General features: G+C 38.0%; 1 protein-coding gene across 3 annotated transcripts in view; it reads right to left on the bottom strand.

Annotated features, from left to right (window-relative positions):
- RXFP1 (relaxin family peptide receptor 1) overlaps window positions 1–13,563 on the bottom strand; it is a 101,540-nt gene that overhangs the window by 58,259 nt on the left and 29,718 nt on the right. For all 3 annotated transcript variants that reach the window (XM_044224716.1, XM_044224717.1, XM_044224715.1), the window contains exon 2: window positions 10,727–10,864. In XM_044224716.1, coding sequence (XP_044080651.1) covers window positions 10,727–10,864 — 138 coding nt within the window. The remainder of the gene's footprint in view (window positions 1–10,726; window positions 10,865–13,563) is intronic.

The following is a 13,563-nucleotide window of genomic DNA, read 5'->3' as shown; positions in this document are numbered from 1 at the left end:
ACAGGGGTGGGAGTTCAGGGGATGAGGTCTGGATGCTAATCAAAAGGTCCAAGTTTCTTTTCTTTCTTCTCTCTCTTCTTGAAAATATGTTTTTATTTATTTTAAGTAGGCTCCATCCCCAATGTGGGGCTTGAACTCATGACCCCGAGATCAAGAGTCACATACCAACTGGGCAAGCCCCAGGTCAAGTTTCTTGAATACATTAATTTGCTATGGTGTTGTATTAGTCTTCCCTCTAATAATTTCCTGGGATTCTCCATGAGAAGAGAGCTCTGTGGTGAAATATGTTTGGAAATGCTGTGTCCTATATTGGCATTTAGGATTAATAGTGCGTGTTGGCATGAGGAAAGGAGAAGGCAAGCATTAAAGAAATAACTTGAATTTTGTTGAATTCTTGTTATAAGATGCCATACATTTTGGAAAGTGTTTGCTTTTGCATTTGCACAAGAAAGAGTATGCCTAGATCACTGGTTTTGGAAATGTAGTTCCACGACCGGCAGTATCTGCATCACTTAGGGACTTGGAAGAAAAGGAAATTCTTCAGTCTTATTCCGGAGGCATTGAATCCGAAACTGGAGATGGGGCTGAGCCCTGTAGGTTTTAAGAAGCTTGATCTGCTGAAGCTTGAAAACCACTGCTCTGCACTCATTAATCACTTTCTAAGTGTTCCAAATACAGCAATAAAATTGTACATCGGGAAGTGAATCATTTCAAAATGTTAATGAGTGTGATGTTCATCTGCTGTTGCATTGTTAACAATGCAGATTTCTGGACTCACCTACAAGGTCAGCATTTCAGGGGGTGGAGCTCAGAACTCTCACGCCTCTCACCAGCCCCCCGGAACAGTGCTGCAGTTAGTTCTGAGAGCTGGCTTCCCAGAGTTCCCACAGATTTGCAGTTCCCACAGTTCAGCACTGAACTCCTGGGTACCTTTGATATTTGGATTTTGAATAATCAAAAGTTAAGGGACTTGAGTCTGAGAGGAGGCCAGCAAAAGGAGGATATAAGGATGCTGCTCTGAACAGTCTTCCTCTTTTATTAAAATGAAGGCATGGGGCGCCTGGGTGGCTCAGTGGGTTAAAGCCTCTGCCTTCGTCTCAGGTCATGATCCAAGGGTCCTGGAATGGAGCTCAGCATTGGGCTCTCTGCTAGGTGGGGATCCTGCTTCCTCCTCTCTCTCTGCCTGCCTCTCTGCCTGCTTGTGATCTCTGTCTGTCAAATAAATAAATAAAATCTTAAAAAAAAAAACGAAGGTGTAAGTACTATGGGTTACAGAGCATACCTGCTGATTGATGAATGAATGAATAATTTTAAAGTCTGGATTTACATAAAGTGAGCATTCTGGATTCTTAGACATTTACTCAATTCTCAGCATCCATTCTTGGGACATAAGGAGAATCTTTTTCTCAGAAAGTAATGATCTCCAATGTAAATGTGCCCTGGGCCATTAGAATAAACCTTTGGACGCCGGCTGGCCAGGCAGAGCGGTTCTCCCAGCTAACCATGTGACAATAGTAGTTTGCTGGACAGAATGCATTAACCTCTTTGAAGGTTAATGGCTTCTCCAAAGGCTTAATCTCTTTGGAGGCAACTCTGAAGAAATTAAGGGGTGTGACGTTATCCTGGGCCCATTTTAAAGGAAATTAATGCCACTGAAGAAACTGTCCTTTGTGGCCTATCTACTAGGAAGTGTCCTGAGATGGAAGTTTTGGTGAAGCTAACCCAAACAGTGCTAAGCATTGTTGGATAAATGAACTTGAGGTTAAATTGAGGTTTGTCAGGACGCCTGGGTGGCTCAGTCAGTTAAGTGTCTGCCTTCAGCTCAGGTCATCATTCCAGGGCCCTGGGATCAAGTCCTGAGTTGGGCTTCTTGCTCAGCAGGGAACCTGCTTCCTCTTTTGCCTGCCACTCCCCTTGCTTGTACCCTTTCTGTTCTCTTTCTCTGACAAATAAATAAAATCTTAAAAAAAAAAAATTGTTGAGCAAAGGGGAAAAAAAAAAGAGAGAGGGGGGGGGCAAACCAAGACACAGACTCTTGATTCTAGAGAACAAATTGATGGTTCCCAGAGGGGAGGTGGGTGGGGGAATGGGTGAAATAGGTGACGGGGATTCAGGAGGGCACTTGCTGTGATGGGCACTGGGTATTGTATGGAAGTGTTGAATCGCAGGTGTTGTATACCTGAAACTAATAGCACACTGTATGCTAACTAACTAGAATTTAAATAAAAGCTTAAAAAAATAAACTGAAGTTTGTCTGTATGGAAAAATCAAAGGTTCAGCTACTTAGGTATTTCCAAGGTTATTTTGAGAATGAGAAATAGAAAATCAGGTATTCTTGAACATACAATGCATGGTTATGTATTAACACATACTCATGACCCATGTCATTTTTTCTCTTGCGTTTTTAACCTTAAAAAAGGTTAGCCACCAACTTTAAATGGAATATTCTAAAATGAGCTAAGTTCTACATGCTTGGCGTTGCCATCATTTTGACAACTGGATGAAGAGCTGTATTTAGGAAATGAAGGAATATTTGATGTTCCAGAGTTTTCAATTCAGGTCCAATTAAAAATTAAAGGAGTCCTTGAATACACTTTAAACATTCTTAAAATCTTTTTAAAATTTTAAAAATATATGTCATCACTATCACACTCATAAATAAATTACTGTATATCTAATTCTCATAGGTTAGGAAGCACCAAACCAGTGACAGGAAAATATTTTAGGGTATTAACAAAGTTTTCCTTCCCTTGAATTTTTTGCATTCTCTGTCCTTTTTTCTACGGCAGGCAGCTAAATTTTTCCACTTTCATTACCTTGGGGAAAGGGCAAGCAGAAGTTTTCAAATAACGAAAGGAGTCAAATTCTAAGCATTCAATTTTCAAAGGCATATATTTGAGGGTTGAGATTTGGAAGAACAAAAAAAGAAGGGTGGGATTTGCTGTTCCTCATCTGCACAGGATACCTGGGCCAGAGAGGGAGAGAATGGAAGGGTCTTCTTGCCCTTACTTTTCCCTAGGCAGCAGAAGCTGGGGGAAACCAGAAACTCTTTACCTTCATTATGTCTGCAAAGACCTTATTTCCAAATAGGGTCACATTCTGAGGTTGTAGGTGGACATAAATTTTTAGTAGTTACTAGCCTACTATAACGCTCAAAATGTATTAGAAGAGATTTCTATTTCCCCTGTGGATTATAGAAATACTAACATGGAAACAGAATAGCAAACGTCTTCACCATTTTTCCTGTAGACATCCTTGTCCTCTGCTAAAGTGAGGAATGGTCAAAGAAGGAGTCTACAGAGGGGCGACATCAGACCTCGGGTCTTTATGGTAGAGTAATTCAACTGGGCCCCGACAGGGGGATGAGGTGGGTGGACATAACTTCAGTGGGGAGTCCTCTTTGTATGACCCCATCTGCTTATAATACAAAAGAAGGAAGGCAAGCAACTTTCTAATCTGGAAATGCAGAGGGCTTTTTAAATAAGAATGTAGAGGTAGTGAATAAATGCTATAGTATCTGAGAATTTTATTCTACTTTAATATTTAATTTTTACTACTGAGTTAGCACTCCATTTACAATGGACATAAATGATTTCTCAGTGAGGGTCCTCACCTTTTTGTAATCCAGTTCCCTCAGTGTTTACCCAGACGTATTCTCCCAAGTATCTGAGAGTTTTAGCTGAAAAGTGAAAGGTCCCCCTTTTTTTTGGTTTGTCATTCTTGCAACAAATACTGCTCTAATGATTCTTTAAGACTTTTTTTTAAATTTTAAAAAATTTTTTTTGGTCTCTAGCCTGTTTGATTGCATCTGTGACGGTTCTAAGAAGAAAAATGGGTTAGTGATACATGGCAAAAGCATATGAAAATTGTATGAGAATTATATCAAACGGTATAACTCAGGGAAAAAATTATTCATTTACATGTTGAAGTTTATCAGTCAGGCTCAAAGTTATTATAAAAATGGTGCAATTGATTTTTACAAATATATGACAAATGTTTTGTTCCCTGTGTCCAGGAGCTCTAAAAATAGTAAATATTTCCTTGAAAGATATATCAAACAAGAGACAGTTGAAAAAGGGGGGGCTGCTGGCGCTTGGTTGGCTCGGTTATTAAGCAGCGGCCTTTGGCTCAGGTCATGATCCCGAGGTCCTGGGATCTGTTTCCACATAGGGCTCCCTGCTCGGTGGGGAGCCTGCTTTTCCCTCTCCAGCACCCCTGTGCTTGTGTTTTTTCCCTTGCTATCTCTCTCTGTTATAAATAAAAATAAAATATTAAAAAAATTTTGTATTGCCCAAATATTTTAGAAAGAAAGGGATTTTTGTGAATGTAACGGAAAATTTTAAATCTATTGCTTTTGTTCACACTGTGTCCATGAAAAATGTTCAGTGAGTAGATGTGTTATATTTTTTATACTGAGACATTTAATTTTATTTTTGTATTTAGTAAGTTATTCCATTATCAAGAAATTATTTTTTAAAAGAAAACTGGGAATTCAATAGTCAAATCAGAGTGCTCCTTTAAAATGCCTGTGATAATACAAATGTTGCATTTTTTCCCCTAAATATATTTAGTTCATATTCCAGCTCAATATGTGGGGAATCAGTTAAATTTATTTAGTGGTGCTTTTTTTTTTTTTTTAACTGCTAAATTTTATTACTACTATTTTGATTGGACTTACTTTTCCTCTTTAATAATTATCATTGGTGTCAATGTTAAGTAGTTTAGAGGCATATTTTTGGATATATTTTAAAAGATCTAATTAAGGAAAAGTCACCCTCTTCCATTACAAGAAGGTTTTTTATTTGGCAATATACTGTTAAGTCGTAAATGATCCCCCTGAAAATAATATTTAGCTGTGGATTTTTCTTTTACTTATATGTTAAGATACTGTATTTTATGTGATCATAAATATACTTAATGCTGTTTATTCAAATATGCACGAGTTTTACATATTCTGAAAACCAACTTTCTGACTTGATTTAATTAGCATTAAACAGAATATAAACAGGAATATCTTAAAAACTAACAGCCAGGGGAACACAAATACTATAAAATGAGAAGAAAAATAAAAAACCCATGGCTGGTGAAAGGAATTCAGTGATAAGATGCAAAAGAAATAACTGCATTTCATCATTTTTATCACCAGAGTCCTAAAGGTGGTGGTAAAATTTTGTTACCTTTCGTGGGATGTTTCAGCCTACTCACTCATGGACAGCAACAATGTGTCAGCTGACCATTGTTGAGGTTTTAACCAGAGTTCAATTTTTTTTTTTTAATATTTCTCTTTTTTAAAAAAATATTTTATTTATTTATTTGACACAGAGAAATCACAAGCAGGCAGAGCATCAGGTGGAGAGAGAGGGGGAAACAGGTTCCCCGCTGAGCAGAGAGCCTGATGCGGTGCTCTATCCCAAAACCCTGAGATCATGACCTGGGCTGAAGGCAGAGGCTTAACCCATTGAGCCACCCAGGTGCCCCTTTTTTTGGTATTTCTAGATGACTGCAACAAAAAACAGTGTTAGAGTTTCTTATGGAAATGAACACATTTGGTAATAATGATATTGGTTTGTTAGCAAGTGAGCACGCTGGCATAGTGTATGGAAACCTTGATTCTAGTTTATTTCTACTGATGCTACTATTTCACATGCATTCTTATTTTCTGCTCACTTGGGCGTAGGTCAGTAGTTCTCAAAATGTGGTTAGTGTGCATCGGAATGACTTGAAGAACTTGCAGAAACATTGTTGAGCCACTGGCAGAGTTTCTGATTCCATCCGGCTGCTCTGGGGTCTGAGAACTTACATTCCTAACAACTTCATGGCTAATGCTGAGGGGTTTGGTCCAGAACAACACTGGGTGATCTGCTGGTCTAGATGAATTTCCAGAGAGATATATTTCTGACATAATATCGGGAATAGTTTAACATAGCATTTGTTACATAGATATGTTTCCATAAGAAGAGATTATGATTTTACCCGTATTTCCAAAACTGGACTTAAGGGTTTTCAAATGTTGCCAATGGTGAATAAAGGAGATTTTAAAATAGCATATTCTTTTTGGGCTAATAAAAAAATTTTAATATTAATTTCTTTTCAAATGTCACTTGTATTTTTGGTAATTAGTATTTTTGATTAAACAAAATGCTGTTCATTTTCATATGCCAAGATTAAGATCTTTATATACACCTATAGCTAGAACTTGAGTTATTTCATCTGTGACCTGAATATTTTATTTTTATGAATGAATTCCCTGGTCATGTCAGAGGTCCTTAAGACAACAAATTAGCAAAACTTTCAGATCAGATTGTTTATACTATTTTGACTTAACTTGCTTCACACTTCCCTTCATACACACAGACCTGTATTTCCCTGTTTTGAAGTCTAATCAAATATAAACAATTCCTGGGATTGAATTAAAAAGATGTAAACTCCAGAGTAACTACTGAATATAGGGATCAATAATCTGAACTGCAGGAAATTGGTCTGTAAATTCATTTACACACACACACACACATATATAAATAAAGTAAATGAATTGCATATATATATGCAATTCACTTACTTTTCACAACAAATTTACATTATTCTGATTTCACAAATAAGGAAAATGGGACGGAGTCAAAAAATGATATGCCCAGGTAACAACAGATAGAAAGAGGCATTTCCAGGATCTGAGCATGAAATTTCTGATGCCTGGTTGAGAATCTTCTAGCAATTATGTTTCTATTTATTTTTTTTATTTTTTATTTATTTTTAAAAAGATTTTATTTATTTATTTGACAGACAGAGATCACAAGTAGGCAGAAAGGCAGGCAGTGAGAGATGGGAAAGCAGAGGAGCAGAGAGCCTGATGCGGGGCTCGATCCCAGGACCCTGGGATCATGACCTGAGCCAAAGGCAGAGGCTCTAACCCACTGAGCCACCCAGGCACCCTTCTATTTCTATTTAAAGAGAAATCAAAGAAGGTGAAGAATATTCGTTATTGTTGTTGTGATTATTTTTGTAAACTACTGACAATACAATAATTTTACATGAGTGAATTTGGAGTGCTAATTGGGGGAAATTGAATCCAACTCAGGATTAAATAGTTTTGGGGGAGAATCTGTTTTAGTCAATGGCAGGGATTAGGAATCTTTTTTGCTTTTTAAAAACTAAAACCTTTTGCAAGGCTGATGTTATGGACACTGTTTTCATTGAAAATCTATATGTGCACAAATATACAGCATTTTATAGTTTCCAGGGAATTCACAGAACCCTCTGAAGATTTTCTTGAACCTCAGAGTCTACTGACCATAAAATCTAAGCCACTATCCTGGGATACAAAGCCCAAAGGTGCAGTACGGATAGCAGGTAACTATTGAGTACTACATAGAAATTAAAAGCAGAGCATCTGGGTGGCTCAGTTGATTAAACAGCTGCCTTCAGCTCAAGTTATGATCCTAGGGTCCTGGGATCAAGTCCCATATCAGGCTCTCTGCTCAGTGGGGAGCTTGCTTCTCCCCTGCCTTCCCCTACTTGCTCTCTCTCTCTGCATCAAATAAAAAAATAAAATCTTAAAAAAAGAATAAAAGCATCTGCTTGGGGTTTATATTTTGGAGGTAAAGATATTAAAATCTTTTAAACAACAGTTTATAAACTCAATGAAGTGAGCTAAATAATAATTAAAGCCTAATTTACGAATATTGTGATGACTTGCTTTGAGATAGAAAAGAATAGAGGAAAAGAGGAGCATGAAATAGAAAGGGAAGTTGAGAGAGAGTGAAAAAAGGGATGGAGACAGTTCCGGGGGCAGAATAGAAGTGGGGAGACATGGCAATGATGAGATGGAAGGAGAGAGCATGGCCCTCACATCCTCAGAGAGCTGAAAAAACACTGGGAGGAAGAAAAATTCAAAGAAGTGGAAAAAGAAGAAATCATGATGCATAGATACGTCTCCAACCAGATTTTTGCTCTGATTTATATTGTTTTCGTAAGCGTTAAGCCCAATCATGTCATCAGAATTCAAATTCTATGTATAAAGAAATAGGCCTTAATATTTTCCCTGTTATATTCTCTCTATTAAAAATTCACCAGGATAATTAATCAGGATAACTAACATAATTAAGATGCAAATATACAAATCTACAAAGTTAACAACCCCCCCCATGCAAATAAACTATAATTACATTTTCAGGAGATGTGGGAAATCTCATCCACCTCCTGACTATCCCATAATCAATAGGAGGTATGCGCACCCCCCCACCCACACATGCACACACACACATCCACTTATATAAACATATAACTACAAAAGCAAATATCATTCCTTCAAATATGAGCTGCTGTTTTAATAAGTAACTAGACAAATCATGGTTATTCCTAGAAATACTTAAATTGTTTAACTAACAGGACTTCCTAAAGTCATCAGGTGGGGCTTCTGAGTCGCTGAGGGCTAGTACTAGTGCTTGCGGTGTGGGGGTGGGGGGGAATGATAATAACACGTGTAGTAGAATTTGCAGAAGTTGCTGCCCTCCTTCTGCCCAAGACCCTGGCAGTGTGATTTTGCAACTCTTCTCAGCAGGGGGAGGCGTCCATTTCACCCCTTGAAACGCAGCTGACCTTGTGACTGGCTTTGGCATGGACGTGGGGGCGAGTGTGCCATTTTTGAAACTAGGTGTGGGGAGTGCTTGTATGCTTCCAGTTCACTGCTGGGTGCCATGTCTCTATCTCGAGAACAAGCTTGGCTTAGCCTGCGGGAGAACTACTCTGGAGCTGAGTCATTTTGGTTATCTCAGCCGAGATCCCAGGCATGACAACAAAGCTGATCCACAGATAACCGCAGATGCAGGAGAAAATCCAACTGAGCTGAGAACTGCGGGCTAATCGCCTGTGCGCAGCTCGGGTTGTTGACCCACAGAAGGGCCAGCTAAATAAATGATTACTTCTTATGTCACTAAGTATGTAATAATAACAGCTCGCTGATACACAACTTAACATTTACTGAATGCTGATTATGTGTCAAGGACTGGGCTGAGCATGCTATAGACAAGATCTCACTGAATCTTTCCAAGACTGGGTGGACACAGATACTTTTATCATTCTCATTTCACAGAGATGAAAACAGCCCTTTTCACACTCTTCGTATGGAGAAATGAAACCCAGATCTCCTGAACCTGATCTCCACACTCCAGTGTCATAGTGCCTCTATCTGAATTTGCTGGATCCTGAAAAACTTGAGTAACTAAGTATTATTACTCTGAGGATTTTTACTTTTGTTACTTGGTTTCTTTAAATTTGACACTAAAGCAAGAGCTTCCAAGCTTTATTTCACTGAGAAACTACTTTTGGTGGTGAATTTCTTGTCCCTCCCCAAGTTCTTTCCTGCTTCCTACCAACATTTCCATTGGTGGCAAGCTCTTAATCCACTCTCTCTATCTGAACTGCTCCAAGCTTGAGAGGAAAGTGTCTGGCAATGGGCAGAACACTTCTTTTTTATTTTTCTTAAATTTTTTCAGTATTCAGGTATTTTAACAAGATAGGATATGTATTTTATATTATATATTAAAATATATACTATATGTATTTTATATTAATATTCTTATATATAATATATATTTATATATATTTTATATTTATGTGTTTAAAAATATATATTTTCAAAAAAGAAAACATATGTATAGCCACCGAAATCAAGGGCAATTTTAGCTTAAGCTCACCAGTTCAGAAAGTGTGTTTTGAGTTAACCTCCACCACCTAGAGACAATGTTCCAAAGTGAGAAGTTTAACTCCTTCAAAGTGGTGCCTTAAAAAGTCTCTACTACTTGTGGGAGTGAAAACATCAAGTCCTCTTCAGTGTATTATTTATGCAGCACTTGAAATTATTATGCATGTCTTTATCCTCCAAAAACAGCACCTTATTTCTCCATGAGTGAGAAATCTCATTATTTTACATTATTAACCAAAGCTCATTTTCCCGGTGAGTCAAATCCAGCCAACCGAAGTTCTTTTATTAATTTGTGTTTTTGAGGGTTCAGAAATTTGAACAAAATTCTTACCGAAAGCCAAGTTTTCCAGATATTCTAGCTGGCCAGAAGCCCTATGGTCTTATGAGATTATAAATATGATTGTTGGTAAAGTAATAAGTAAACTGGACTTATGGTTTGTTCTTTTCTAGGAGGTCTCATTTGTCCTTCAGAACCGTGGTAAACAAAAGATAACAAAGGGCAATAGCTGTGAACACTTAATTAGCACCTGCTGTATGCCTGCTTTCTTCCAATCCCTCATATATAATCTTCTCAAATTCTCTTGGTGTAGGATCAGTTTCCAAACCCTTTTCTAACACGAGGAAACGGAGGCAATCAGAGGCTAAAAAAGCATTCTCAAGACTGTATCATTGGTTCTTGTTGTACCCGGGTTCAAACCCGGAAGTCTGGCTCCAGAGCCCGGATTCTCAGTTTCTACACGCTTCTGCCGGGAAGACGCTAACTGGACCAGTTTGCAGGTTAAAGACCCAAACCACTGTGCACACTCACCACTTTCCTGAAATTCTGGCTGTGAGACTACTACATGGGAAAGAATGGATATTTTAAGCTAATAAAAGAAAGGGAAGATTTCATTAAGTGACACCTATTTTGTAATTCGATTTAGTTTTCTCTTTCCCCTTCTCTTTCCTCCTTAGGAGAGGTCTCAGCGACTTCACCTTCGGTGCTTCAGCCCAGGGTCCTGCGGTGACAATGGGCGCTTCACTCACCGCAGTTGTCCTCATCCGCCTGGTTGCCACAGTCGTCCACACCGTTGCAATGAAGCAGCTGAGGCAGGCACTTGGTGATATTCCCACAGGGGAAATAGCCGAGGGAGCACTTGACATCCTGCCCACTCCCGGGAAACACTGACGAGGAACGAGGAGAGAAGGTTAATACAAAAACGTGTAAAAGAGCGGTTTCCTCCGATATCCTAAAACTTGTAGTCTCGTTCTGGCAGGTACAGCCCTCTATAGGGGAGCCCCACATTGCTTACTAGCCTGACGCCAACTATTTTCCTAGAACCTCCATGCTATTGGGACGTTCTTTCCCATGTCTGCAGAAGATGCCAGGCTTCTCCTTTCTTTGCCTTTTCTCATTTCTCATGCTGTTTCCCAAGTGGAATGTCCACCCCCAGCCCCACCCTCCTCTTCTTCCTTCTCCCACCTCAATCCTTTTCCCATAAAATGTCTGCCATATTTTACAGTTTTATTCAATTCCCTTCTTCTTTTTCAAAAATCTCTCAGCCAGTCATTTAAAAAATTAGGAATTTATTGAGTTCTTACCCAGAATCAGGATTGGTCTGGTACTAGAGGAAGAAGTCATACAGAACATCAGGAAAGCACATGAGCCTGCTCACTCACGGATTAGATAATTCCTATGTGTGAGGCTCTGTGCAAGATTTTGCGCAAACCTCATTGAATGAAATGAATTTCCTGCCCTTTCCGTATGGGCTTTTTTCACTTAGTAACATGCACTTAAGTGTCCTCTATTATGACTTTTTATGTCTTCCTATGACTTATATGACTTTAGTAACTTGCATTTAAGGTTCTCTATGTCTCTTTAGTACTGAATAATATTCCTTTATCTGAATGTACCCACGGAAGGACGTCTTGGTTGCTTCCAAGTTTTGATAATTATGAATGAAGTTGCTATAAACATCCATATGTGGGTTTTCTGTGGATATAAGTTAACTATACCACTTTAAAACCTCCAATTTATATAAATTTTAAAGATTATTGGAGACTCCAAATGTAATTCTGTTGCTTATTATTCTTATCAAGTTTGTACATGCTTAGAACTTTCTAGAATACTGTCAATTATGAGAAATAAGAACAGAATAGTTTGAACTGTCAATAACATTTACTTTTTTAAAAAAAGTATTTGTAATCTGTCATCAACACATGAAAAGAATAAAGGTGTGTATTTTCTTTGTAAGATGCAGCAGAACATTTTAATAATGACAAGTGACTTTTATAGAGAAGAAATCTAGCTATGTCAGGTTTTGGCTGTACTTAGTTGTTTCAGAGCATATCATTTGAAGGAGAAAATAGTTAAATCTATGTAATAATGAGCTATGTTGTAAATAGTTTTCTCACTTGTGAAGTTATTTTAAAATTATCAATATTTTTTCAACATATTGATTTAAATGAAGTCAAAGGATTTGTAAACCACGGAATGTCACTGGTAGAATACCACACACTTCAGAGACTTCAAGTATATACAAAATAAGGTTAATCTGTATTGATGCTGACTTTTGATATCTCTATTAATTTCTTAAGAACAAAATTTAAAATTCAAGGGTTTCAGGGACACCTGGCTGGATCATTTGGTAGAGCATGAGAATTTTGATCTAGGGTTCATGGGTTCGAGCCCCACATTGGATATATAGCTTGCTTAAAAAAATAACAAGGGTTTCAGAAAAATTCTGATGAATTGTCAGCCTTGAGCCACAGTTACTGTTTGAAGATGTTTTAACTAGACATACCTGCCTGTGATTTCATGATGCTATTTTGGACCCTGAGATCATGACCCGAGTTGAAAGCAGGTGCTTAACCAACAGAGCCACCCAGATGCGCCAAGTCCATTTATTTTAAAAAATAATTTCTATCTTAAATGATGACTTCCAACAACTATTTAAGATATTTGAAGACAAAACAAAAATATAAGTCATAGCAGAGGATTGTTAAATACATGGGGGCAATTTCAGAACTATATATTCACATGTGTATGTTGAACAATAGTCTGTATAGTTTGATCTTATTTATATAAAATAAAGGCTATATAATATTTGTGTTTATTAAATGCTGATGTATTCACAGCAAACTGTCAACAGTGGTCATCTTTGGGAAATGGGACTAATAATTGCATGACAAACAGGAGATTTTACTTTGTAGTTTACATCTTTAAGAAAATTTGGACTTGTGAGAACTCCTTTTTAAAATATATATTTTTAAAAGATTTTATTTATTTATTTGACAGACAGAGATCACAAGTAGGCAGAGAGGCAGGCAGAGAGAGGGGGGGAAGCAGGCTCCCTGCGGAGCGGAGACCCTGATGCGGGGATTGACCCCAGGACCCTGGGATCATGACCTGAGCAGAAGGCAGAAGATTTAACCCACTGAGCCACCCAGGCATCCCATAAAGTGAGTACTCCTTTAATAATAAAAATATTCTGAAGTTATTCACAATCAATTCAAATGTGTGAAAATTTGGTTTCTTAGCCATAGATCAAATATCTTGTTTGTAATAGTAGTTAGCTCTCTTTAGACCTTTTGAAACAAGGTAGCATGGGGTCAGTGGTTCTCAATCAAGAATGATTTGTTCACTTTACCCCAGGGATCAAATGGATCAAATTTTTATTTTTTATCATCATGACTTGGGGGAGGCTGCTGTTGGCATCTAATAAAGTCCAGGGATGCTGGTAAATATCTCACAATGCGCAGGAAGTCTGCCCCAAACAAAGATTTATCTATACTAATGTCAGTAGTGCCCAGGCTGAGAAACCCAGGACTCAGCATTGTTGAAAAATCAATGGGAAAGCACTCCATGTTGCAGACTACTAATG

This window comes from Neovison vison, chromosome 11 (genome assembly GCF_020171115.1).
Source record: "Neovison vison isolate M4711 chromosome 11, ASM_NN_V1, whole genome shotgun sequence".
NCBI lineage: Eukaryota > Metazoa > Chordata > Mammalia > Carnivora > Mustelidae > Neogale > Neogale vison.
The sequence above is the reverse complement of the archived record's forward strand: the minus strand, read 5'-3'. Positions and strand labels throughout refer to the sequence as shown.